The 24,765-nt window shown below is 38.9% G+C and overlaps 1 protein-coding gene across 4 annotated transcripts in view; it reads left to right on the forward strand.

Moving 5' to 3' along the window:
* mcf2l2 (MCF.2 cell line derived transforming sequence-like 2) overlaps nucleotides 1-24,765 on the forward strand; it is a 204,101-nt gene that overhangs the window by 116,376 nt on the left and 62,960 nt on the right. For all 4 annotated transcript variants that reach the window (XM_042512814.2, XM_088077380.1, XM_088077381.1 and 1 more), the window contains exons 16-20: nucleotides 4,110-4,176; nucleotides 8,155-8,270; nucleotides 18,983-19,052; nucleotides 20,717-20,809; nucleotides 23,462-23,554. In XM_042512814.2, the coding sequence (XP_042368748.2) occupies nucleotides 4,110-4,176; nucleotides 8,155-8,270; nucleotides 18,983-19,052; nucleotides 20,717-20,809; nucleotides 23,462-23,554 (439 nt within the window). The remainder of the gene's footprint in view (nucleotides 1-4,109; nucleotides 4,177-8,154; nucleotides 8,271-18,982; nucleotides 19,053-20,716; nucleotides 20,810-23,461; nucleotides 23,555-24,765) is intronic.

Consider the following 24,765-nt stretch of genomic DNA (forward strand, 5'->3'; position numbering starts at 1 on the left):
TGAGTCTTTCCACGTGTTGACAAAAGAACCAAATACCCATGTAAATTAATTTAACCCTTTAAAACCTGAGCAAATTGTTTTCATTTTTTTTCAAATACATGGGAAGAAGGCAACTTCACAAAAAAAATAGCAAAATATGTAGATAAATAAATAACTATAATCTAATCTATCTAATGTTTTCAAAAGAAATGAAACCAACTTTCTGAGGTTCTAAAGCTTTAAATGCTTGTGAAAGGCATCTGAACGCAGCACAACAAAACTAATGTCGATCCAGTTTCTAAAGGGTTAATTATAACTCTTTACATTAATTTAAAACCCAATTTCCCAGACTGAAGCGTCAGTAAAAGCAAAAGCCCTGTCCCAAACAGGAAATTGTTAAAACTCAATTCAGTGCATTCAGGATCATTTACACCCAAATGGAACTTTATGAAATTTTAATGCGATAAGCCTCAAGAAGAGAAAAAATGAGGTTATTAATGAGGATTCTTTGGGATTGTTGTCTTTGGGACTCTGTGCTGTTTACAGGGAGGGAGAAGTCATAAGAATGAAATCAAAGAGTTGGAATAGTATTTTTTACAAATGGGTATAAAGCAGGTCTGGGTGTTGGTAATTTTACCAGACTATAGTGCCGGTATTATACCTTCCTGATTACTGATCAGTTTCAGTGAGAAAAAAAGGATGATTGTAATGATTTGATAGAGATCCATGATGATATTGGCATGTCAGCTACAATATGGCAGATACAATATGCTGATTTCTGCAGTTATCATAAACAAATGGTTTTTTTTCACTGACAAAGTGAACCTGTACAAAACATCAACCCTACGTTGGAGTTTCTTATTTTGCACAGTGGATGATTATATACACTGAAGCATTGTATTTCACAGTAGTGACATCTGTGAACATTAAAAGCAGATACAGAAGGATTCCAAGACCATAATATGTAAACACTAAGGTCCACTGCAAAGCTGCGATATATGATGACTTGAGAACATGTTGGAACTATTCCAACACTCCAAAATTGTGCTTTACACTATCTAATCAAAGAATAAATGAAGAAGATTTTGAATCTTTTTCTGTGCTCAATATTACATTTCACCCTGCACCAAAACAGTACTGATGGACCAAAGTGCCTGTCACTATAAACAGTTATACACAAAGGTTCTTTAGTGAAATGTTAGCAGTTTGTATAACCATTCCTTTACTTGGAACCACTTTTGTTGGCAAAGAACATTCAATCAGCATTTAGTAATGTTCAGCAATATATAGAAAGCATGTTCTCAGAGATGCATCAGCTGATCCACACATCATGTGCAATAAACCTAATCTGGCTGTATGGCGACAGCAGGATAAGTCTGTGTCTGTGTGCATGAGCACATGCGTGAAATTATACAAATCAGTGCCAGCACTTATGTTGCGTAGCGGGCTACACAGTCAGGTAATGAGCACAACACTGGCCCTCTGTGTCTCTCTACTTGTCCACATTCTTAGTTCTAACAAGGTTAGAGAGAGGTGCTTCACTTACAGTCTGGGCCTCGCTCAAGGCTTTGCAGTTGCGGTACAGATCTGGAGCAACGACAAGAGAGACCTAAAAAGTTGTTGCTCAACATGCACGAGTTTGCACACAGATAAACATTTCTTCCATTTCCTGTTTGTATGTGATATGACAGGTGGGAGCATCAAATGCATTTGAGATTTATTGACTAGTAAAGTTGTTGTGTACATCAAACAGCCTTTTAGCACATCTCTGTGGGCTTGTGGTAACAAGTGGCCACGTGTAACGGACCATTACTGGCTGTATTTGCTTTGTTCCACTTGATTTTCTTTTATGGATATGATAAAGACTTTAAACAGCCCTCTCACCAGAAAAAATGTTGGCATTGTAAGTTTTAGCAAACGTTAACATCTGTACGTTTCATACGTTTTGACATAGTTCAGATTACATGTAAATGAGGTGAGTCTCTCATCAGGAGGAGAAGGGGATGGTAGATGACGTGATATCTAGGTGAGATGGCACCTTGACAAGACCAACAAAAGCTGGTATTTTTGTTAATGACAATATGGGACATTTCCAGCTGTATCCATAGCAACCAAACCACATATTTCAAGCCTTAAATAAAATTGAAATTACAATGTAACAAAATGTAAATTTTCAACTCTACATTTGAAATGTATAAAGATAATGTACCTGTGGTTTGCATAAAAGTACGTTGCCAACATTTATTATGACAATCGGATTGCTTTTAAAAGGAAGCTGTCCCAACTGCAGGTGTCACCATGAGGGGAAATTTTTACACATTAAGGTCTGTTTACACATTACAAGGAGTACTAAGTACTCATACTGTGAAAACAGTGATAGAATGTTCTCTTTAGCCCTCCAAGATTAAACAGAGACCCCCGGCGATGTCATCAGTGTTGTCTCAGCTTCGTCTTGAGGATTAAGTAGACTGAAGACATCGGAGCCAGCGAATAGGGATGACATTATTCTATGGGTTGACATGGACGTTAGCATTGCCCTGGTTCCCTTGTCAAAGACAAGACAAGTCAAGAATTTTTCCATTGGGTTTTGGATCATTGCAGAAAATAAGCTCTGTGGTAAAGAAATGTTTATGATACTTACACGTTTTGTTCATAAAGAAAATCTGCACAAATGAACACCACTTTCAGGATTTTTGAAGCTTAAATGTCATTCCAAGAAATAAAATGCTAACATTAGACTATAAACAAGCTACACCAGTCACATGATTCTGACATTCTGTACTCTCATTTTGCCACTTGTGGGCAGCCGCCTTTTTTAAGACACATAAAAGCTTTAAAGTTCAAAGGGTATCTGTACTAAATTTTGCGCCAGTCCATTCCACAGTTTAGGTCAGGACATTAAATGTCTCATTTTAGTTCGACAGACAGACGTTTGCATTCCTAGAAACTCGCCTGATCTAAAAAGTTGGCTTCTTCTGGGTGGAAGGATTCCAGTTGCATTGATTAAGCAACTCATGAAAGTTGTACATGAATGTTGAAGACTTGCTGAAAAATTAAGCAATATTTTCAAAATGTCGATAAAACACAATTGCGAGATGACTGCATTTCCATTGAGTGATGTTCTGCAACTTCTTCTCTAGCCATAACATTCCAGTAACCATGGTGATGGATGTTCAAAACATTAGCAGGTTTATATCTATTGCAGCCACCGCACTCGCCGTCATTATTTCCAATCCAAGACCACGTAAGCGTGTTATGGAGCCATAATGGAAATGCCGAGCCACGTATTCGTGGGAGTCTCCACATATAAGGGATTTCTGGGAGATGAAAGTCAACAATTTCACAGAGGAATTGTGGATTCAACACTTCAAATCTTATACGATGTAATAACACCTCTTGTTGCTCCTGCTGCATCATGAGGGAGCCAGTTTCAACCAACAAGCACAAAGCCATAGCACAATGTGACCTAGAAAAGCCAAAAAAGTGTTTCCATTGCAATTTTGCAAAATATGGCTTTTTGATAGTACCTGAAATAAAGCATAAAACCCTTTTTTTGCAATAAATGGGAGTTTTTTTAACTGATGTGTTTCCATTAGATATATTTTATATTTGCTCTTTCAAGTTGCGCAAGTTGAGGGTTAATACAAACCCACCTAAAGTGACAAAAACCCTCTTAATGAACATTAATAGAAGGATGCAATTACCAATTTAGGAGAAGATATTATGGAAACAGTGACTGAGTGACTCTAACTGGAGAGTTCTTATCTATGACTGGAACAAGGAAATAATGCCATTTTTTCCACTGCTTCTTCTCATTCTGCTGTTCTATGTAATGATATTTATCTGTTGGGTGACAAATCCTGATACAGTCTGATCTCACTGCTGCTCTTTCAAATACCCACAAAACGCTCTCTGCTTGATGAAAACATCATTACTGCTGCGCTAACTTTGACATTTATCGTAGTGTACTGACTGATTGCTTTATTTGCCACTTTGCACAAAGATCTTATGAGAGAAATTGTGGATGAATGGATCAATTCATATTTTTTTGGGTAAAATTCTGCTTAAAGGTTTTCATTCTGCTTTGCTCTGTGTTAGAAATCACCCTTTTCTTTGCTTTTTCTGTGCAGACACATAATGACTGAGCTGATTGAAACAGAGAGGCTATATGTGGAGGAGCTGCAAAGCATCATGGAGGTACAGTATGCCTGCTTGCTGCAGAATTTTACATCACATCACTTACAATCAAAACATCTACAGTCATATTCTGCCAAGTTGAAGTGTTCTCTGTAGACCTTAATCTCTGCTCTCAAAACTGTTTTCAAATATTGAAAATGCTACTGTAATTCACTCATTAAAAGAACATTATGGTAACACCTGGCTCTTATTAATCATAGTCGAGGTCATTTGGCTATTCTCTAAAATTCCCTAAGTTTGTCATTGTTGTGCAATAACAGCGAAAAGAAACAAGCAGAGCATTAGAGACATTTCACTTTTGCTCGCTTTTATTGTACTCCCATAACCACCACCAAGTGGTTTAGTTAATCTGGCTAAATTGTTGGCTTACCCCTTTTTTTCACTTTGAAACATGAGCAAATTGGTTGAATTCTTTCAAAAACATGGAGAATAGGCAATGAGCAACTTAAGAAGAAATAAGCCAAAAAATTTGCAAAAATAAATAAATAAATAAATTACATTACTTATTACCTAAAAATTAAAAAACAAAACAAAAAACAAAGTTTTAAAAAAAGGACTTAAGTACTTAAAAAGTGCTTAAAAATCCTAATAATTTTGTAAAATAATTTTGAATATATAATTGTATATATAATTTTTAAATATAGAATTTTGAACATTTTTACTCAGTGTTTTAAAAAATAATTTTCCATATCAGCAGTTTGCATGTCATTGCTTTTTTCCCCATGTTTTAAAAAAACAAAACAAATTGCTCAGATTTTGAAGGCTTTAATACTTATGATAGCACTTAACGTAGCACAAAAAAGTGGTGTCGAACCAGATTTCAAAGGTTTAAAGCCATAGTTGGTAACTTTTATAAAAGATAACTTTGTTTCATAATTGTTGAAATAATTGCTATATTCACACTCAACACTAAATAAGCCAGATAGTATGTAAAAAAAATCATACTTCTCTGCCTGCTATATTACCCTGTAGCATGTCTAATGGCAACTATCAATCATGTCACTGCTTGTAAACTGCAGCCACACGTCAAACTAGACAAGATTAAGACTCTGTTGTCCCTGAGGGGAGATTTTTACTTTAAGTACTGTACATTGTCAAACAACGGCAAACACAGCAGCACACAGTTCCTACATGTGCAACTATATATAAACTGTTCACTGGCACATATTAACAACATAGATAAACACCACAGTTGTAACACAGACGGGGGTGCAGAGTCAGGTCTATTCAGTGATGCCTATTTTTTAACCCTTTGAAAACAAAACAAATTGGCTTGTTTTCTGTCAAAAAAAGAAAGAAATTAGTAAAAAAAAATAATGAAAGGACAATTATCTGAAAATAAGCCAAACAAACTGAAATTAATTAAAAGTTACAAGAAAATTAAGAAAGAACAACAATATGACAATATGGTTTTCTGGGCATTTTTCCCTGTTATTGGATAATACCAAATAATCCCCCCAAGCTAATTTTCTGGTCATGTTTTGGTCACCTTTCATTGCTGGCCAAGTTGCTCATTGTGTTTGCCTTGCTTATGTTTTTTCTCCTGTTTTCAAAAGAAATCCAGCCAACTTTCTCAGGTTTCAGAGGGTTAAATGCTTGTGAAAGGCGTCTGAATGCAGCACAAGAAAACTGATGTTGATCCAGGTGTTAAAGGGTTAAGGCTCTTATGGCCCCAGGGATCACTTAGTAATGAAATAAAAGCCAAGTTATATGGACATGTTTAATTTTCTTCAACCCTTTGAAACCTGGATCATCGTCTGTTTTCTTGCTGCCTTTAAGAGGCCTTTCACAAGCTATTTGACCTTAAGAAACCTAAGTAAATTGGTTTCATTTCTTTGGAAAAGATTGGGATAAAGGCAATGACCAATTTGGCAAGAACTGTCCCAAAATTGCTTAAAAATGTGACATGAAACATATCTAAAATTAGTTTAAGAAAGAGGGAGGATTATAAGAAAAATATCAAAAAAATAGGGAAAATTTACCCCAAACTATATTTATTATTACAATAAAATAATTACAATAAAAATAAATACTGATTCTTTTTACCACCTTTTCACCATTTTTTTGTTTGTCTTCTACTTTTTCTTAATTTTATTCATTTATTGCTCATTTTCAGGTAATTTTGTTGTAGCTCTTTTTTAGTTTTATTTTTTCACTAACTTCTGAACCATGTCTTGTTATATTGCTTGTTGCCTTCTTCCCATGTTTTTAAAAGAAATCAAACCAATCTGCTCAGGTTTCAAGGGTTTAATTTACATTAACTAAAGTATTTACCATTCATTTGTAGTATCTGTGTCTGAAATAGGCATGAAGTTTGGATTGATAATTAAAAATGCATACAGCATGCACACATATCTACACTTCTATCTATACTTTTTGTATTATACAGATGTCTTAAGTATGAGCAATGGTGCAGTCTTATAGATTGACCTTTCCAGCAGTATGTAAACGAGGTCCATCTTGACCATTCTTCCACACAAAATGTGCTTTAAAAAAATCAAGCTTTAAAAAAATAACAAAAATATAAATTAAATAATAAAAATAATAAACTTTTTCAGGTATTCATACTACTTTACCATCTTCTAACAAAGTCAAGCAAGCATTGCAGTATAGCGTCAGCTTTTCAACAAGCTTAAACATATTCCACACAATTAGTAACCGTCAACATTTTCATGACATTAATAATTATTAATCCTATTCAAACTTTTTCAGGTATTCATACTACTTCACCTTTAGGTAATTAAAGCAAGCATTTCAGCGTAAGATATTCAGCATGAGCATTGCAGCGTAGCATAAGCTGAGCATTCACAGCCGCAATTTCTTCAGAAATTGCATTTTCTAGTTATTTCCAATATACTATATGCAAAAATAGTTTTGCAGCAACATTTACCGTGCACCTAGTGGAAATAGCATGTATTTTCTGTATATGCCAAATATGGTAAAAGTGACGTCATAAGGTAGAAAATAGTAATAATGATAAATTCCAAGAAAAAGTCCAGATTGACACCCAGAAATAATACAAAGCATGTTTTTATGCTTTGATGCTGTGGGATCAAAAATTGCAGTTTGAATGGGTTTCAATGGCAACAGTATGAATGTAACAGTTTAGTTTCCACAGTGTATTTCAGACTTATTGTAGGAGCTGAGGGGTTTTTCCTTATTCGATGTGAGGGTCTGAGGACAGAGGGATGTTGTATGCTGTAAAGCCCTCTTAGGTGAAATGTGATTTGTGATAATGGGCTTTATAAATAAAACTGACCTAACTTTACTTGAGCTGGAAATTCCAAGATTAAACAAAAATACACAATCTTGCCAAAATGTATGCCACATGCCAGAATTATCACAAAAAAAAAAGAATGGAAAGCCTATAAAATGCGATTAACATTCCCTAAGGGTTAATGATCATGGAACAAACAACATAGGTATGGAGTTAAAAGTAAAAAAAAAAGGATAATAGAAAGAAGAAGGATGGCTTGTCTTCTGATTCTGATGTGGCTTTTGGTATTTTATCAAATGATATTTTATCATTTCAGCTGAGAAATTCTTAATGTTAGTCCAGACTTCCAGCAGCACTATGACTACTGATGCATTCCTGAGATCAGTAACCTCATTAATTGCCTTTGAGTCTAGTTCACCTCTTTTACTCTTAAATTCAACCTTCAGACTGCTGTCAGTGTATGAGCTTCACATGATCTTCTGGGTTCAAAACGTCCAATCAATTTCCTGTTGGATTACACACGCATAGAGCAGTGGTGCAATTTTTCTCTCACAGCACAGTTTACAGATTAAATAAGCATGGTATGGTTGTCTATAATTCATTGAGCCAAGGTTAAGATTCTGTTTCTCATATTGTCTCAGGTTGAAATAATTAGCTGACATGTTCTGCTGACTTGCCAGTTAATTAATTTATGGCTAATTCTTCTGTTCGCCTTAGTTTTCTTCTTCATTTTCTCATAATTCCACCCCTCTCCTCCCTAGGGTTATTTTGCAGAGCTGGATAACTCTGAGCTCAGCCACCTCATCCCACCATCTCTGGAGAACAAAAGGGATGTGTTGTTTGGCAATCTGCCGGAGATCTATGAATTTCACAACAGGTAGGTGGAATGCATTTCGTACACTGCACTGCAATGTTGCACACTGGAATCACTGATATCTGTAATAAACCCACCGCAGGATGGTCAGAACCCTGTGACAAGAGTCACAATAATTTCATTTTTTCCATAAAGTGAAGGTCTAGCAAGCCCTCATATTATAAGTATTAGCCTACTGTATTCATTTCATAATCAGAGACCTGGTCATTTTTTTAATGCATCTTCATCAATTTAATTTTTTGAGTCATTAATTTTCTTTACCATGCTTAATTGAAAGGAACAAAACAAGCTATTCCTTTACACAAACATCTAACATAAAGCCACATTAGCATTCTTTCAGTCTTGTAATTATATTGTACAGGGTGATTTACAGTTGTGTGTAAGCCTACCACGTGGTCTACACTGTGTTAGTTACACCTCCAAATCGCCAGTCGGTGGAGTTTCTGTGAAGTTCTGCAAAGTTTTATTGATTTAAAAAAAAACACCCAATACAGACATTTAACATGGCCTAATGGCAACAATTTCAAACACAAAGCGAGCTAATTAAAACGCAGAAGCTTCACAGACAAACCATGTGTTCATACAAAAATGATAATGAAATACAGTAATATCATTATTTATATAGCACCTTTAAAAACAGAGTTTACAAAGTGCTTTGACAAATAAGGCAAAGCAGAAGCAACAAGGAGTGTTGCAGAGGCAACATAATAATAAAAGGCAAAAAATAACACTGAACTAAGGCCAGACTAAATTTAAAGTAGAATTAAACAAGAGAGAAACAAACCACGCCAGTAAGAGTAAATACAATTAAATTAAATACGACAGTACTAATAGAAGTAAACATGAAGAAATGCAGAAATGCAGAAATGCCCCCCCCCCCACACACACACACACACACACATACATACACACACACACACACAAGAAAAAAGGAGAAAAAACAGAAACATTAAACTACTTCTTGCTGAAGTATGCATAAATAGTTCTTCCACACAGTCCTCAGGGGCCCATGGGGTCAGGCATTTTCCCCTCCACATTTAAAGCACAGTGAGACTTCAGTAACATGACATGTTTGTCTTGTCTTGTCTTGTCTTGTCTTGTCTTGTCTTGTCTTGTCTTGTCTTGTCTTGTCCTGTCTTGCCTAAATCTCTGTTCATTCACTATTAGAAAAAAAAAAAGAAAGAACATGTCATAAATATACTGTAAAATTAGCAAAACAATTGAAACGAGTTTAGTAGTTCTGCTTGAAGAAATGGAAACAGCATCTCATGCTTTATTTTGTGGTTTACTGTAACATTTTGTTCAGTATGGTGGACTCTTCAGTCTGATGTGTGTGCAGAGGAGTGTCGGTGTGGATGCACTGTGACAGCAGACAGACAGCTCCTCTTCATCGTCACTGTCAACTCAATACAAAATTTCAGTTTCAGTTCAACAGCAGCACCCAAGCCTTGTTTGTAGTCCTTTTGTGTCAGTTTCAGTGACATTTTGCAGGTAAACCAGAACTCTCTGGAGCTGCTGTTGAATAAAAAATCACAACTGAAATTTAATTTCCTCCACCTCAGTATCTATTTCAGTCTGGGAATCTTGTTCCTGTGTTGGAAGGGTGGGGGCCTTTACATGTCTGTGCCCAGGGGCCGTCTCATAGTCTGTCCATGATTCTGAGTACAATCGAAGTTCACATCAGAAGCCACCCTGGAAAACAGTTATATGAAGTACTACATGCATACAGTGACAAAACTTTGGTAAAACGCAGGGGATTTAAGGGTAATGGGGGCTTGGCCCTGACCTCTGTAGGGGGTCGGGGGGAATCCTCCTGGATGAAGTTTTTTTGATATTATTATTCACTCCGGCATCTTGTTTACCCTTAAAAACTTAAAAATATATATACACACACACACACATATATATATCCTACATATTTAGACCCTGGGCTATGTAAAAATATTTGTAGAATATGTAAGACCACCCCGCTGAAATTACAGCAGGTACTTGGTGAAATGAAAGACATTTGTTTATTTCATTTTTGTTTCTTCTTAAATTATATGTATATGATATACACACATTTCAGTTTTTTAAATGTTAAAAAAAAACTATGCAGGTAAAAGGAAAGCAGCACTTTAACGCTGTGAAAGATGGCCCAAAATGAGCAAGATTTGAGAAAAAAGTTGTACTTGACATTTCCCTAGATATATTGTGAATTTTTACATTTTCTTCTTCTTCTTTCTATTGCTCATTTCCCTTTTTTTCCATGTTTTCTGAAAATTCCAACCAGATTGGTCAGGCTTCCAGGGTTTAAACATTTAGGAAAGGCATCTGAACGCAGTACACCAATATTTATAGGCTGCTTTGTTAAATTTGTGCTTCTTCTTTCAGTAGTCTTCTCTCTCACTTCCACATCTGTTGATCCATGGTCTGCATTCCAGCTTCTCTGTTAGCTGAAGACAGACTTTTACACACACACACACACACACACACACACACACACACACACACACACACTAACTGGTTAAGTGAGTTCTAGGCGTCCCAGCGATCACAGCGATCAGGACTAACGTACTTTATTTAAGTAGTAGGCAGAACATCAAATAATCTGTGTGAGGACGGCGCATCTCTGTGTCTTCCAGTTAACGTCTCATTATTTCCCTGCAGTTAAAGCAGACTTTAACTCTTACAGAGACAAAGTGTTTTGTAACCACACCTACAAGTGCTGATAATGTCTCATAAACCTCGTTACACAGGCAGTATTACATAACTATAAACAGTCACTGTTTCCATCATCATCAGTTGTTGCTGTGGAGGTCAAAGTCTATCTTCATATAATAAATATAGTTAAATATAGTTTTTATCTGTGAGTTGGAGGGGACCTTTGCTCTTGTATAGTCAATCTTTATCAATTATCTCCATAAACTGGATGATGGAATGAATAAAATCAAAAAATAAAGGTGTAAGACCACACCCCCCAAATTACATCAGGTACTAAGTGTAATAAAAAGTTTTTTTTATTGCATGTTATCTGTTAATACTCAGCATATCTTCTTACATTATAACAAGTATATAATATACAATTTATTTATTTTTTTTAAATGTTAAATTAATTTAACATTAATTTGACAAATAATTAAAAGTATTAATTTTAATTTTTTAAAACATTTTTACATCTGAAGCTTTTTAAATCCCCACACTTAAAGGCTCCAGGGTATCCTGGGTCAGGTTAATGATGTGAGCACTACAGGTAAAATTAATTTTTTTGAACTTGGATCTGCAGTTTATGTTGAGAACCATGCCAACAATATTCCCCGTCCCACCTGCAACCATTGCAGCATCACAGTAAATTTTACCTTGCCAATTATGGTCCTGTAACTCGTATATATACTGTATACTACTACAGCCACGCTTACGGCTGCAACTGCTACGACAAACGTCAGGAGTTGTGTGTGAGAGTTGTTCCTTCAGCTATTGGATTCTTGAACAAACTGTAGACCTAGTTGCCCTGCACTAAACAAGGACTGATGAACTCTTAGAACTTTTGATGACATCCTGTGCATGTATAATGTGTTTTATTATTGTATTATTTAAAATGATGTATGTTAGCTGTGCTGAATACTGTTACCAAATACTGAAAAAACAAATTGCCCTTCAAGGGCATTAAAGACTTCTAAACTAAAACTACTATACTACTACTGTAAGATCATATCGGAGCCTGTATTTAGGATTCGATCATGGATAGTTTTTTCATTGTTTTTATTTAAGGTCTTGTTTTGTAGTTTAGTATTTTTCTTAGTGTTTATAACATAGTAACATTTTGCTTAGCACTGGGGCACTTTAATTGTTTTATCTTCATGTTATGGTTTATTCTGTATGTTGTCTGAAAAGTGTGATAATGGATGCCTTGCACTTCATACTGCAAACCAAATCGACCTCCCATCATAGCTCTGCCTGCTAAACCCAACCCAACATAGTTATTATCAGACTTTTTGTGGCCCTCAAATAATCAGTTTGCAGTGGCAGATCACCCAAAATGTGATGAATGCAATTTTCTTCAATAATGGTGCTACAATGTCACACAGAAGTAATCACAAATAGGTGGCTCCTGTTGATTTTGTCAGCTAAAATGGTGAGTCACAAGATCATTTTATCAGCCGTATCTTGCACACTAATGCTAACTCCCCCTTCAGCCGATATTCTAATGTTTCCATGCTGGTTTATTAGCAAACCCTGTATGAGGGTCTTGGATATGCGCTTGATGTCTACATGCTTTATATGATGTGAAGATTAAAGCTTTTGTCTTTGTCCCAGTTAAAAATGTCCACATCCTCATCAGCTAAAAAACATGGAAAGGAAGAACAAAACTACCCCTTATTGCAGTGTAAAGCCTGTTACTGCTAGTATTATTTTAAAATATTATAGGTAAAAATCATAATTTATAGGTTATTTGGTCTAATATAATCCTGTTTGGATGCTAAGTAATGGAATTAACTCTTAAGGACTGTTAGGCACATTTCACATGCTTTGCATTCTTCTTTTTTTTAAATTTTGGTTGTGTTAATGTTACAAAATTACCTTGATGAAAGTAGACAATAACATTAATATATAACATTTTTTATAGCCTGATTCTAAAAGGTGCATTTTGTATGCAGAGAAGTATAAGCGTGAGTATTTAACACTACACAAAAAACAATAATGTATAAAAATCAATGTTGCTGCTGATCATTGACAAATCCTAGGCTGTGATAATCAAAAAGGAATTATCTATTTAGCATGTAGTATATTGAAAATAATTCATTTTTGATGTGTTTTTTTTTTTATCTAAAAACATTAAACAGGTGAAAATTCTGAAAATTAATGAATATTTTTTATTTGTGATCAGTCATGATGTTGGTTTAAAAAAATCAACACAGTGAGAGTAAAAAAATCATATTAATGTTTAATATTTTTAAAAGCTTGATTTGGAAAAGTGCATTTTGTGCACAGAGATATGGGGGTGTGTAATATAAAAGCCAGCCCTAAGGGTTAAACATGTTAGGTTTAGGCTTTATTATTTGTATTTTCAAACAGTATGTTTCACTTTTGCAAAAGAAAAGGCTTTAAGGTTGAGGACGAGCTTAGAGTTTAAGAATTCTGTCCCAGCTCAACGTATCCTCACACAATGGTTCTCATTTCATATGATAATGCACACACAGTGGTTTCTTTCATATTGTACAAATTAATGCCCCAAGAATGACATCCTTAACATGGAGTTAAGGAGGTTAGGTTTTGGAAAAGAAACATTGTGATAACAATGTACCTTAAATTGATTCAATTTTCACTTGATATTCACACAGTTAGAAACACTGGTCTTCGGAGAAAGTATTCTCTGTGCATTGTTCACTTGATCACAGCCTTTCAAGATATGTCAGCTATGCACACATTGCTGGCTTATCATTAGATTTTTATTGATACAAATTTTGTTGCACTACTTTTTGTAAAACAAAAACAGCCTGGAGTGTAAGGTCTTGAAAGGCACTTGTTCTAAAACAACCTGTAAAGTCAAAACAAAATGTATTGTCCATGCTCACTGGCTTTAGGAGTTGAGCTGGTTATCTGTATACTGTAGGCAGCTGTCACTTACATGAGCATGTTAACATGTTTAGTCTACATTTGAGGAACACTCTACTGAATAAATTCTTCATAAATGTACACTTAGGTAGTGAGCAAGGGGCTTGTCTTTCCATTATGGCTCCATAACTCGCCTATGTCGCCATCGACTGGAAATAAAGATGGCTAGTGTGGTTGCTGCAATAGAAATAAAGCTGCTAATGTTTTGAATATCCATCACTCTACTTAATGTTATCACCAGAGGAGAAGTCAGAAAACATCACTCAGTGGAAACACAGACATCTCACTATTGTGTTTTATCAACATTTTGGAAATATCACTTCAGTTTTGTACACGTCTGTAATGGCAAACTTCCTAGTGTGTCCTCAGTTTGATTTTTCCCTTCTTAAAGACTTGTGCCTACATTATAACAAATAATCATGTTTTATAGACATGAAAGCTTAACTTGAGTGAATATGTAGGCAGCATATGGACATATTGGAGCTGCAGAGCTCTGGTTTGTGTTTACATCCTCAAACTGTAACTCCACCCTGTCTACACGTACAAACACAAGAGTCCTTGCCGACAAGATAGTTATTCAAAGCTACAGTCAACAAGCAGAAAAGTTCAGAGACATCCCAGGCAATTTGCAAAGTCCCCAAAGGCCTGGACCAAAGATTTGTTCTTCTTCTTACACTTCCTTTCCTATCTCCCTTGCTTTCTGTTTTGTTCCTGAGTTAGCACTCCTCTATCGGTACAGTCACAGTGAGAGTGTGAGTGGAGCTGACAGCTTATAAACTGAGGGACCAAGATGCAAAATACTGTGGGCCCTTTAAAGGAGCATTTCAGTGTTTCAGAGAAGAAGAAGAAGTATTTCGTTGATATAAAGAGAGGCCTCACATAAAACTGGTCGGTCTCTGCAATAGAATGGTGCAAATACTTAAGAAGAAAACAAAGAAAAGGGGTGCTTTTGCTTAAGAGGTAGAAAACCTACAAGTACCAGAATGCAGTGCGCTGCTTGAGATAATAAAATTTTCCTGCTGGTGGGTGACATAATGCAGACTTGTGTGTTTGAGACAATGGTGGCAGGCTGGCAAAAATAATCTCATATTACCGTTAAACGGTAAGCTAAAACATGTTTTTTTTCCAAACATTTGAGGTGAAAATAGACAATTCAGTGACAAGTTACATTTGCTTTATTTTAGTGTTTGACTGTATTTTTACCCACTTCCGATTCACAAACTCGGCAGCACAGTAACATAATCTTGGTTTGGATTTTATCAGCGCTGCCTAGTTTAGATAGAGAGTTTGCTAGAGGGAGGGGAGAGTCAATCTCTTGGTCCACCTCTTTTTGTCCATAATGGTGACATAGAATATAAAAATGCAGAAGCACAGTCTGTAGTTCAGGCAACAGCCCTAAGAGCCAGTACTCTGCCGGATGACGTAAATACGCCAGAGGGATATTTAGACACTGGTTTGGGTTGCATACTACCTACTTTGTATTGATACAAAGTTGGTTGAACATTGGCAAGGTATCCCTTTAAGAGAGATAGGATACAAAATAAATGATGAAAACGTAGTCACAAACAGGGGTCAAGCTCCAACAATTCTACAATTCTACAATTTCATTTAGCAGACGCTTTTATCCAAAGCGACGTACAACACAAGCAAGAATTTAGACTTAAGGAAAAAACCCTTAGTAAGTGCAAAAAGTGCTTCAGGTGTGACTGGTCACAGGTATTGCCGTCTAGTGGCAGAAGAAGTGCCGCACCCCCCCCCCTGGGTCAGGAAGGGTCTGATCTTCCTGATGTTGTAGAGGGCATAACGACAAGACCAAGAAACTGAGGCCACATGAACCTTAAAGGTCAGCTGGTCATCAATCATGACACCCAGGTTTCTGGCTGAGTTTGTGGGCACAAGTAGGCTCGAGTCAAGTTGGACACTGATCCGAGGCTGAACAGATGGACAAGCTGGAAAGACCATGAGTTCGGTCTTAGACAGATTTAGCTGAAGGTGGCGTTCCTTCATCCATGTGGAGATATCAGCCAGACACGCTGATATCCGAGCTGAGACAGTTCTGTCATCAGGTGGAAAGGAGGGGAAGAGCTGAGTGTCATCAGCATAGCAGTGGTAGGAGAAACCATGGGAGCGGATCACTGCACCGAGTGAGGTGGTGTACAGAGAGAAGAGTAGGGGACCAAGCACCGACCCCTGAGGAACCCCTGTCGATAGGCCATGTGACCTAGACACCTCTCCTCGCCATGGCACTCTGAAGGATCTGCCTGTGAGGTAGGACTTGAACCACAATAGGACAGAACCTGAGATGCCGAGCTCAGAGAGCGTGGAGAGGAGGATTTGATGGTTCACCGTGTCAAAGGCAGCAGACAGGTCCAGCAGCAGTAGGACAGAGGATTGACCAGCAGCTCGAGCCAGTCTCAGTGACTCAGTGACTGACAGGAGTGCAGTCTCAGTGGAATGGTCACACCTGAAGCCAGACTGAAAGGAGTCAAGTAGGTTGTTGTTCCGCAAGTGTTAGAGACCTGGTTAAATACTGCGCGCTCCAGTATTTTCGACAGAAATGGTAGAGACTGGCCTGTAGTTTTCAACCTGGGCGGGGTTGAGATTAGGCTTTTTGAGCAGTGGGGTGACACGGGCTTGCTTAAAAGTAGCAGGAAAAGTGCCAGTTTTTAGGGAGGAATTGACAATGTGTGTGACTGCAGGTTTGATAGTGGGCAGGATGGTCTGCAGGATGCGGGTGGGTATTGGATCGAGAGGACATGTTGTAGGTTTTGAGCTCAGAAGAAGTCTGGAGACCTCATCCTCGGTCAGAGGAGCAAAAGAGCAGAGTGAAGCGGCAGTAGTGGGTTTGAGCTGACTGGGCTGGTCAGGCTCAGAGAACTGGTTGCTGATTGCAGCCACCTTTTCAGTGAAAAAGGAGGCAAACATGTCTGGAGTCAGTGTAGTGGAAGGCTGAGCAGCTGGAGGAGAAAACAAGGAGTTAAACACCATAAACAGTTTTCTGGAAACAGTAGCAGCACAGATCTTGTTCTGATAGAAGGCTTTCTTAGCGGACTGCAAGGAAGAGGTAAAGGAAGCAAGTTTCTGTTGTATGAGGACAAATCAGTGGGTTCTTGGGATTTCACGCCACTTTCTTTCTGCTGCCCTGAGTCCAGTTCTTTGTTCTCTCAGAACTTCAGAGAGCCATGGACTTGGTTGTTTTTTCTTGGCTGGTTTGGACACCAGGGGGGCAGAGTTTGTCCAGAGAGGATGCCAGAGAGGAACAGAGTGTTTCTGTAGCCTCATTAACAGAGAGTGAGGAGAAGTGTGAGTGGTCAGGCATGGCAGAGCTCACCTCATCAGACAGCTGTGCTGCTGTGAGGGATTTATGGTTTCTGCAGAGGGAAATTGTCTGAGTGAGTGTCTGCAATTGCGGAAAGGTAGCTGCAAATTTTACCAAGAAATGGTCTGACAGGTGTAGAGGGGTAACTGTCACATCTGCTATGGAGCAGTTACGAGTCAGCACCAAGTCAAGGACTTTACCAGGTTTGTGGGTGGGAGGAGAAGGAGCTAGTACAAGTGCAAAGGAGGAGAGGAGTGCCAGAAAGTTGTTTGCCAGAGTACTGTCAATGTGAATGTTCATGTCTCCCATGACAATCAGTGGTGTGCCATCATCAGGGATGTCAGAGAGTAATATGTCCATTTCAGAGACAAAGCCATCCTGATTACCCCTGGTGGTACACAACCAGAATATATGCTTTGATGGGAGCAGTGACATTAAGAGCATGATATTCAAATGTTGTGTTGCTGCTCAACGGGCGCAGTGTGGAAAAAGACCAGTTGTCAGGAATGAGCACGCCAGCACCGCCTCCTCGTCCAGTGGAGCGAGGGGTGTGGCTTAGTGTAGCGGACTTGGAGAGTGCAGCTGGTGTAGCTGAGTTTTCTGGGCGGATCCATGTCTCAGTCAGGGCTAGGACCTGAATGTCTGAGAGTTTCACCAGTGAACTGATGAACTCTGTCTTGTTAACTGCGGACTGACAGTTCCAAAGACCAAAGGTAACTGAGTGTGGGCTGGGACCACTTTCTGGGAGAGCGGACAGGTTTTGCGGATTGCGTGTACGGCAGACTGTGCGTCTTTTCCGGTTGCCAACAATGACCGGGATACGTGAGAGACACATTGTGCGTGAGACTGAAAACAGACAGGCGGCAGCGGTAGTTGGTGTCCTTGCTCGGTGGACTCGCGCAGGTAGACTCGCAGGTCTTTACCCTGTGTGGGCTGACGCTTTCGCTGACGCTCAAGCGCAGTCTGTGCCCTTTTAGGTACCTGAACACAGTCACAGCTGTTTCCAACTTGACTGATTGCGCCCACCTGAACCGCCCCTGTCTGGTTTCACTTGGGCAATCAATAGAGGGTGTGACCCGTGTCAGCTGACCTCACCTATTGTTGCAGAGAGAAACTGAAAGTCCAGTGCTAAGCACTTAACAACCCCCCCAACACAAAAACAAACCCAAGCAAGATTCACCTCACCTAAGCTGGCTCAACCTTCTTCTGTCTAAGATTCAGTGCTTGTTTGTCCAACAACCACTTCTTGGATCTTTCTTGGATACTCTGTGCCTGGTGGAAGTCCATATCTGTCAGACTCCCCACCCTGTTCATACTGTGTGATCTCCAGATCCAGACTGAGATTACTTTGATGACATTACAGGGGTAATTTTCTCAGACTCGATAAACCTCCTCCAGAGACACAGAGGACACCATGCAACTGTCTCCACAGGCTGAGTACCTCTGCTCATGACTGGTGAACTGACCTTCATGCGAAAAATGCCCCTTTTTCAGTTGAAGAGTGGAGGTGTTTTTACGTGGAGGCCATATTTAATTTGGCAAAATATTTAATTGATTTATAAAAAAACGGCACGTTTGATTGGTAATTTGCACAAATGGCACATCAGTATTTAGTTTGATAATAAGAAAACTAGAGTTAGAGGTGAGTTTACCCAGAAGGTCCAAATATGTGATCACACATTCACGCTTTTAGTAAAGTAAAACTTATGTAGTATTTATGTAGTAATTTGGCTTACAGGTTGTCAAAGAAAAATGACATTGTGTTCTGTTCTCATTCTGTTTGTTCATCAAACACCTGCAGGACATTTCTGCATGAGCTGGAGGACTGTGCAGAGAAACCAGAACTGGTGGGAACCTGTTTTCTGAAGAGGGTGAGTAGCTTAGAAACAGCACTGGAGGGTCCATTTACATTTCATCTGGTTTTCTTTTACATGTGTGTTTATTTTGTTAGTTTAGACTTAAAAGCAGAGTGAATTATTTTTGTTGATGATAAGTACTTTTTAACTACTCATATTACTTAAAGTACATTTTACTGATAATATTTGTGGACTTTAATTTGCAAAGGATGATTTGATGTGTGATATTAGAGCCTGAAGTGATCAAGTACCCTCACTTTGTCAGTGATTTCAGTGCAAGATACTATATTACACTGGGTGGCATCAGTTGATAACCCGGCTGCACGGAACCTGACGTGGCCGTATGTGATGTCACTGAATGGTGTCGGGTTGAAATGCTGTTTGTGATGACATAATATAAGGAGCTGTAAGGTCCCTAAAGGGCTGGTGGGAGGAATGGTAGCTGGGTCCAATTAACCTGTGACTTTCACCCAGGAGCCTGGTGTTCACTTCCTGTAGGAATATAGAGCCATGACCATGACTATGTTTTGTTGCCTTGCCTTGGGAGCCGAACCCTAACTATGTGTTTTTGTTGACATCCTGTTGTTAGATGCGGCATCCCAAATAGTTCTCATTTCAAAGTCATCCAATACCAGCCCTTTGTCAGTGCTCTCAGCATTAGATCCATGACAAAAGCCACCGCTTGACTGCATCAACCGAGAGCGTGGCAGGATGGAGCCGGTCACATTGTTATCATACATAGGCGGATGGCCTGACAGAACCTGCTGCATCTAGATAATACACAGACAGGCGGCATAACTTGGCAATGCGTCCAGACAGAAACAGAAGCATGTTCATGACGTGGCAGGACAGCGTCAGATTGAAATGCTGCAGGTAATAATGTAAAATAAGGAGCACAAGGGCACAAATAGGGCAGACGGGTAGGGCAGTGGTTAAAAAATTTGTCCCAACAAGTTTTTTGGAAGTAAATTTGCAATTTGTTTTATGTTCACCACATAGTTTATCTATGTGAGCAAATTTATCATTGGCATCATTTTCATCGTCAAGCATTTTTAAGTCAAAAGGCTCAAGTCCAAGTGAAGTCAGTGTTTTCAAAGCCCAACTCAAGTTGCGATTCTGCTTTGATTTTGTCATCAAAATTGGGACTCGAGTCAGACTCAAGATTTGAAGAACTGACTCACCATCAGCTGTGATCACATGTTATATACCACTCATCACAGAAAATTGAGGGTTTTTTTGACACATAGTATTAAAAGCAGGAAAATAACAACAGAGTTGGTGCATCTTTTTAATAGGTGGAGCATCGTGCTGCTGCTGGTGTTGGTGTTCTTTGGATCAGCTCTCATTTTTAAAAATTTCTGTGGAAATGATTTGGGTAGAGGTTCAGTGGGTCTGTTTGGGGTTCCATGGGTCTCAAGTGTCAAGTCAATACCCCCTGAAATGCTTTTGATCTGACAAAATAAATAAATACATAAAACATAATTTACACAGCAGTTACAGTAGGTTTCCTTCAACATGTATTTGGTACAGCAAAGCATTTATTTGTGATTTCTTGTAAATTCATATTTTGTTGTGTTAGTGTGTTGTGTTTGTCTAGTGGTATCTCTGTGGTACCTTAAAGTGCCGTGATGATTTCCGAAACCTCTCTTCACTCCAACTGTCTGTCTCTCTGTTGACAGAAAGAAGAGCTTCAGGTGTATGAGAAGTACTGTCAGAATAAACCCCGCTCTGAGGTCCTGTGGAGACAGTGTGGAGACAGCCTCTTCTTCCAGGTAACACATGCACACACACACACACACATATGAGAAAACAACAGCAAGAGACTTAATAAACATCCTGCTGAATTAGGCTGACTTTACTTATTCCATGTAAAGTAGCAATTGAGGGTGCAGTGAAGTGTGTAAAATTTAGGGGGATTTGGTGGCCTCTAGTGATGAATTGCAGATTGCAATCAGCTGAAGCTTCTCTTGGCGAGCATTCCTTCAGTTTATTGTTTGGGACGTCTTACCGTTAGCTGAACTATCCATAGAGGTCTTTCCCTCCACAAAACAAACAGACCAGGTAATTTAAACTGATCAAAATAGAATAACACAGTTTCAACTAATAATCCATGTATTTCTGAGGCACTTTGGCATGACACTGCGGGCAGCTAGTCCAATACATGCTAATGTGATGTCACCTTTTTCCCCCTAAAATCCATGTTTAGGGGTTTCCACTTATGATATCATATTTCATTTCTGTCAATACACCCCCTTAAATCTTACACAATAGTCCTTAAAGTGTAATATAACCGTCTGAATTCTGTGAGATCAGTGTGTTCTTAATAAGTGGTTGGGTTGGAGATCTGTAGGAAGTTCAGCCATGAAGCATATCTGTCAGTCAGTCATTTTCTGTAACCGCTTGTCCTCGTAAGGGTCGCGGGGGCGCTGGAGCAAGGGTCGCGGGGGGGCTGGAGCCAATCCCAGCTGTCATCGGGCGGAAGGCGGGGTACACCCTGGACAGTTCGCCAGACTATCGCAGGGCCGACACATATAGACAAACAACCATACACACTCACAGTCACACCTAAGGGCAATTTAGAGTCCCCAATTAACCCAAGCTGCATGTCTTTGGAGGAAGCTGGAGACCCCGGAGAGAACCCACACAGACACGGGGAGAACATGCAAACTCCACACAGAAGAGCCCCCACCCGAACCCCGTTCCAACCGGGATTCGAACCTCTTGCTATGAGGCAACAGTGCTAACCACAAAGCCACCGTGAAGCACATCTGATGCTGTTTATAATGTCAGACTTTTGGCACAGTCCTGAACAGTTAAAAGTATTCAAAACTTCGCGAAAACACACACAAACAAACACACACACACACACACACACACACACACACACACACACACACACACACACACACACACATGTACAGTATATATATATATTTAGGTATATATATAGTTGAACTTGAGTCATTGTTCCATTAGTCCATACACCAGGATAGCATTATTCAGCCTGATGCTTGAATCTAAATCTCCCAACAGCAACATCTACATAGCTGCATGTTACATTATAGTGACTTAAAGCCAAGGCAACTTTTATAAAATTGATTTTTTGTCTGTTTAAAAAAAGTCATGTTCCTCTGCCTTGTTGTAGTGCTTCTAGTGGCATTTGCTCGAATCTTCCTTGGCTGAAAGAAAACAACAAATCAGAGCTGAGGAGTCTTGAATTCTGCTGTCAGTCATGTCAATAACTGATCATGAACTGCAGTCAAACTGTCAAACTAGGAAGCTCTGATCAAATATGAATCAATATTCTGTTGCTGCATTGCCAATTTCTTTCCTCCAATATTTTCAGAAACATATTTTAGTGTAGGGTTTAGCTGTGCTCCAGTGGGTGGGCGGTGCTTGGTTTTGGCTCAGCTGTGTTCTGCCTGGTGATTGATATAATGACAGAGAATCATTGGCTCTGATTGGTTGTTTTCATTCAGGTGCAGCAGGTTCTTGCAAATGCCATGAGACGCACTGGGAGGGGTGGAGATGTTTTTTTTCAATGTTTCATGTAGTACAGTGTAGACAATTTTAGCAAACATGATGATAGTTAGTTTTTTAAAGTCACTAATTACAGCTTTAACTGACATGAAAATTTTGCCCCCTAAAGTGATACTTTGCCAATTTTCAACCAGCTTTGTATTGTTGAAGAAATAATTTACGTCCAGTCCAAAAGTTTGCTGTGGTGGTGTGAGTTTATTGAAGCATGCCAGCACACTGGTGAACTGACAAACACAGAACAGGTCTGAGTCGATAAGCTAACTACAAACAAAGGAAATGAACACACTTATATACAATATAGGCAGTGATGTGGCAGGATGTAGATCAAAAAGTGAAGTGATCAGACATAATGCAATATGCTAAAGGAACAAATATGAACAAAGAAAAGAAAAGGGGGTGGGGTATATTCACATATAGACCTGTGAGAAGGGTGGGGGCACTCAACAGTCAGGCTATCAAATTAGCAAATTGTGAAAGGGGGCAGGAGACAGGAGGATCACACATTTGGCATACAGCAAGATCAAGGCCCAGACCAGTGGGGGGCTGGAAGCTGCCCCCAGACTGGTGATTGGCAAGTCTGCACTGCCCAAATGTGTATTTGCTTCATCAGTATCAAAACATTGTGCTTAGTTTTTATAGATGAACTGTGGTAAACTTCCCTCCATCTGACAAATGCAGGAAGTGGGCACCACACTGCTTCCTGCACAGTGAAACTTCTACTTCTGAGCAAAAGCACTTTTCTCTACGTTTCCTCTGGTCAAGTAGCAACAAATTTTAAGTTTTTGTATGTTTTTGACCTAGTTTTATTTGCAGGCTGTCTTTGAGTCGGTGAAGTAGGTCTGTCTTGTGTCTTGATGGAGACTGTTTGTTGTTTGTGACAACAGGAATGTCAGAAGAAACTGGACCACAAACTGTCCCTGGATGCGTACTTGCTCAAACCTGTCCAGAGGATCACCAAATACCAACTCATGCTCAAGGTAAATATACACACACACTCACACACACACACACACACACACACACACACACACACACACACACACACACACACAATGCCATCAAATGTACAAAAGTGAACTCTGAAGTGAACGCTTGCTCGCTGTGGGTGAGCAGCTCAGGGGTGTCGCCAGGAATTCTGGGCCCGTATATGTCGTTGGCCCCCATCACCACAGCCCAAGCCAATCCTGCACAATTGTTATAACTACACTGGCAAAATACTCAAATGAACTGCCCTTACTTTCTTCACCTTCTTCTGTCCTCTCTTTGTCATTCTCACTACCCTCATACTCTTCACTTCTTTCATCCTCTAACACTGTTCCTCTCTATCTGCTAGTAGTGAACCCTCTCCAAGCAAGACAGCAAACGGGATGAATATTAGAGTCTTGTCCTGCTTTTAGCCTAACATACGATAAAAACAGGATAATTGTTGTTCCTGTTTCTAAGTTCCTTTCAGTTGAAACTACTGCAAACGGCTGCTTGGAAGTTACTGTTAGTTGCCACAATATGTGCTCACCTTGTCTAACATCCTCAGAAACATGAGCAGATGTTGAGGGGCCTGCCACTGCTTCACTTTCTGTTTCTGAAACTAAAGATCATGTGGTTCATAATGTTATGTTATGCTAGCCAATATTGTGGATGTAACATAATATTGTTGTTGCTATGATACTGGTTTATTTGGATTATACAAAAATACATGCTTAAAGCTATCTTGGTTAACTGCCTCCAATCTAAGCTACATATCAATATTAGTTTTACAATTTCTAAACTGTAACTGCAAGTGTTTCATTCAGGATGTACATTGTACATTTTACCTGCCTTCCATGAACAATATTGCTCTTCAGACTGCCCACCTCTTTAAACAAGATTATTTGAAGCCAAGTGACTTGTTGAATAACAAGGGTTTATTTATTTATGGTATAATCTAACCCCTCAAAGCGAAAAAACGCCTAAAACTACAGTTTACTTTCAATCAGATTCAGCCACACTTGAGGCCATGACCCTAAAATTGGAACTATTCCCCTCAGTTTTTAGTTTACTTCTTTAACACTAATGGAAAATACCCATACTTGACATTAAATACACCATGTTTGCAGCGCATTAGCAGGCTCTTAATGCTAGCACAAAGTCAGTTATATCATATGAATCGAGAGATTGTAATGAATCTGTTGATATAAAATATGTTAAGCTA

The sequence above is a fragment of the Plectropomus leopardus genome, chromosome 5 (assembly GCF_026936395.1).
Source record: "Plectropomus leopardus strain MGB_pleo_1.0 chromosome 5, ASM2693639v1, whole genome shotgun sequence".
In the NCBI taxonomy this organism is placed as follows: Eukaryota; Metazoa; Chordata; class Actinopteri; order Perciformes; family Serranidae; genus Plectropomus; species Plectropomus leopardus.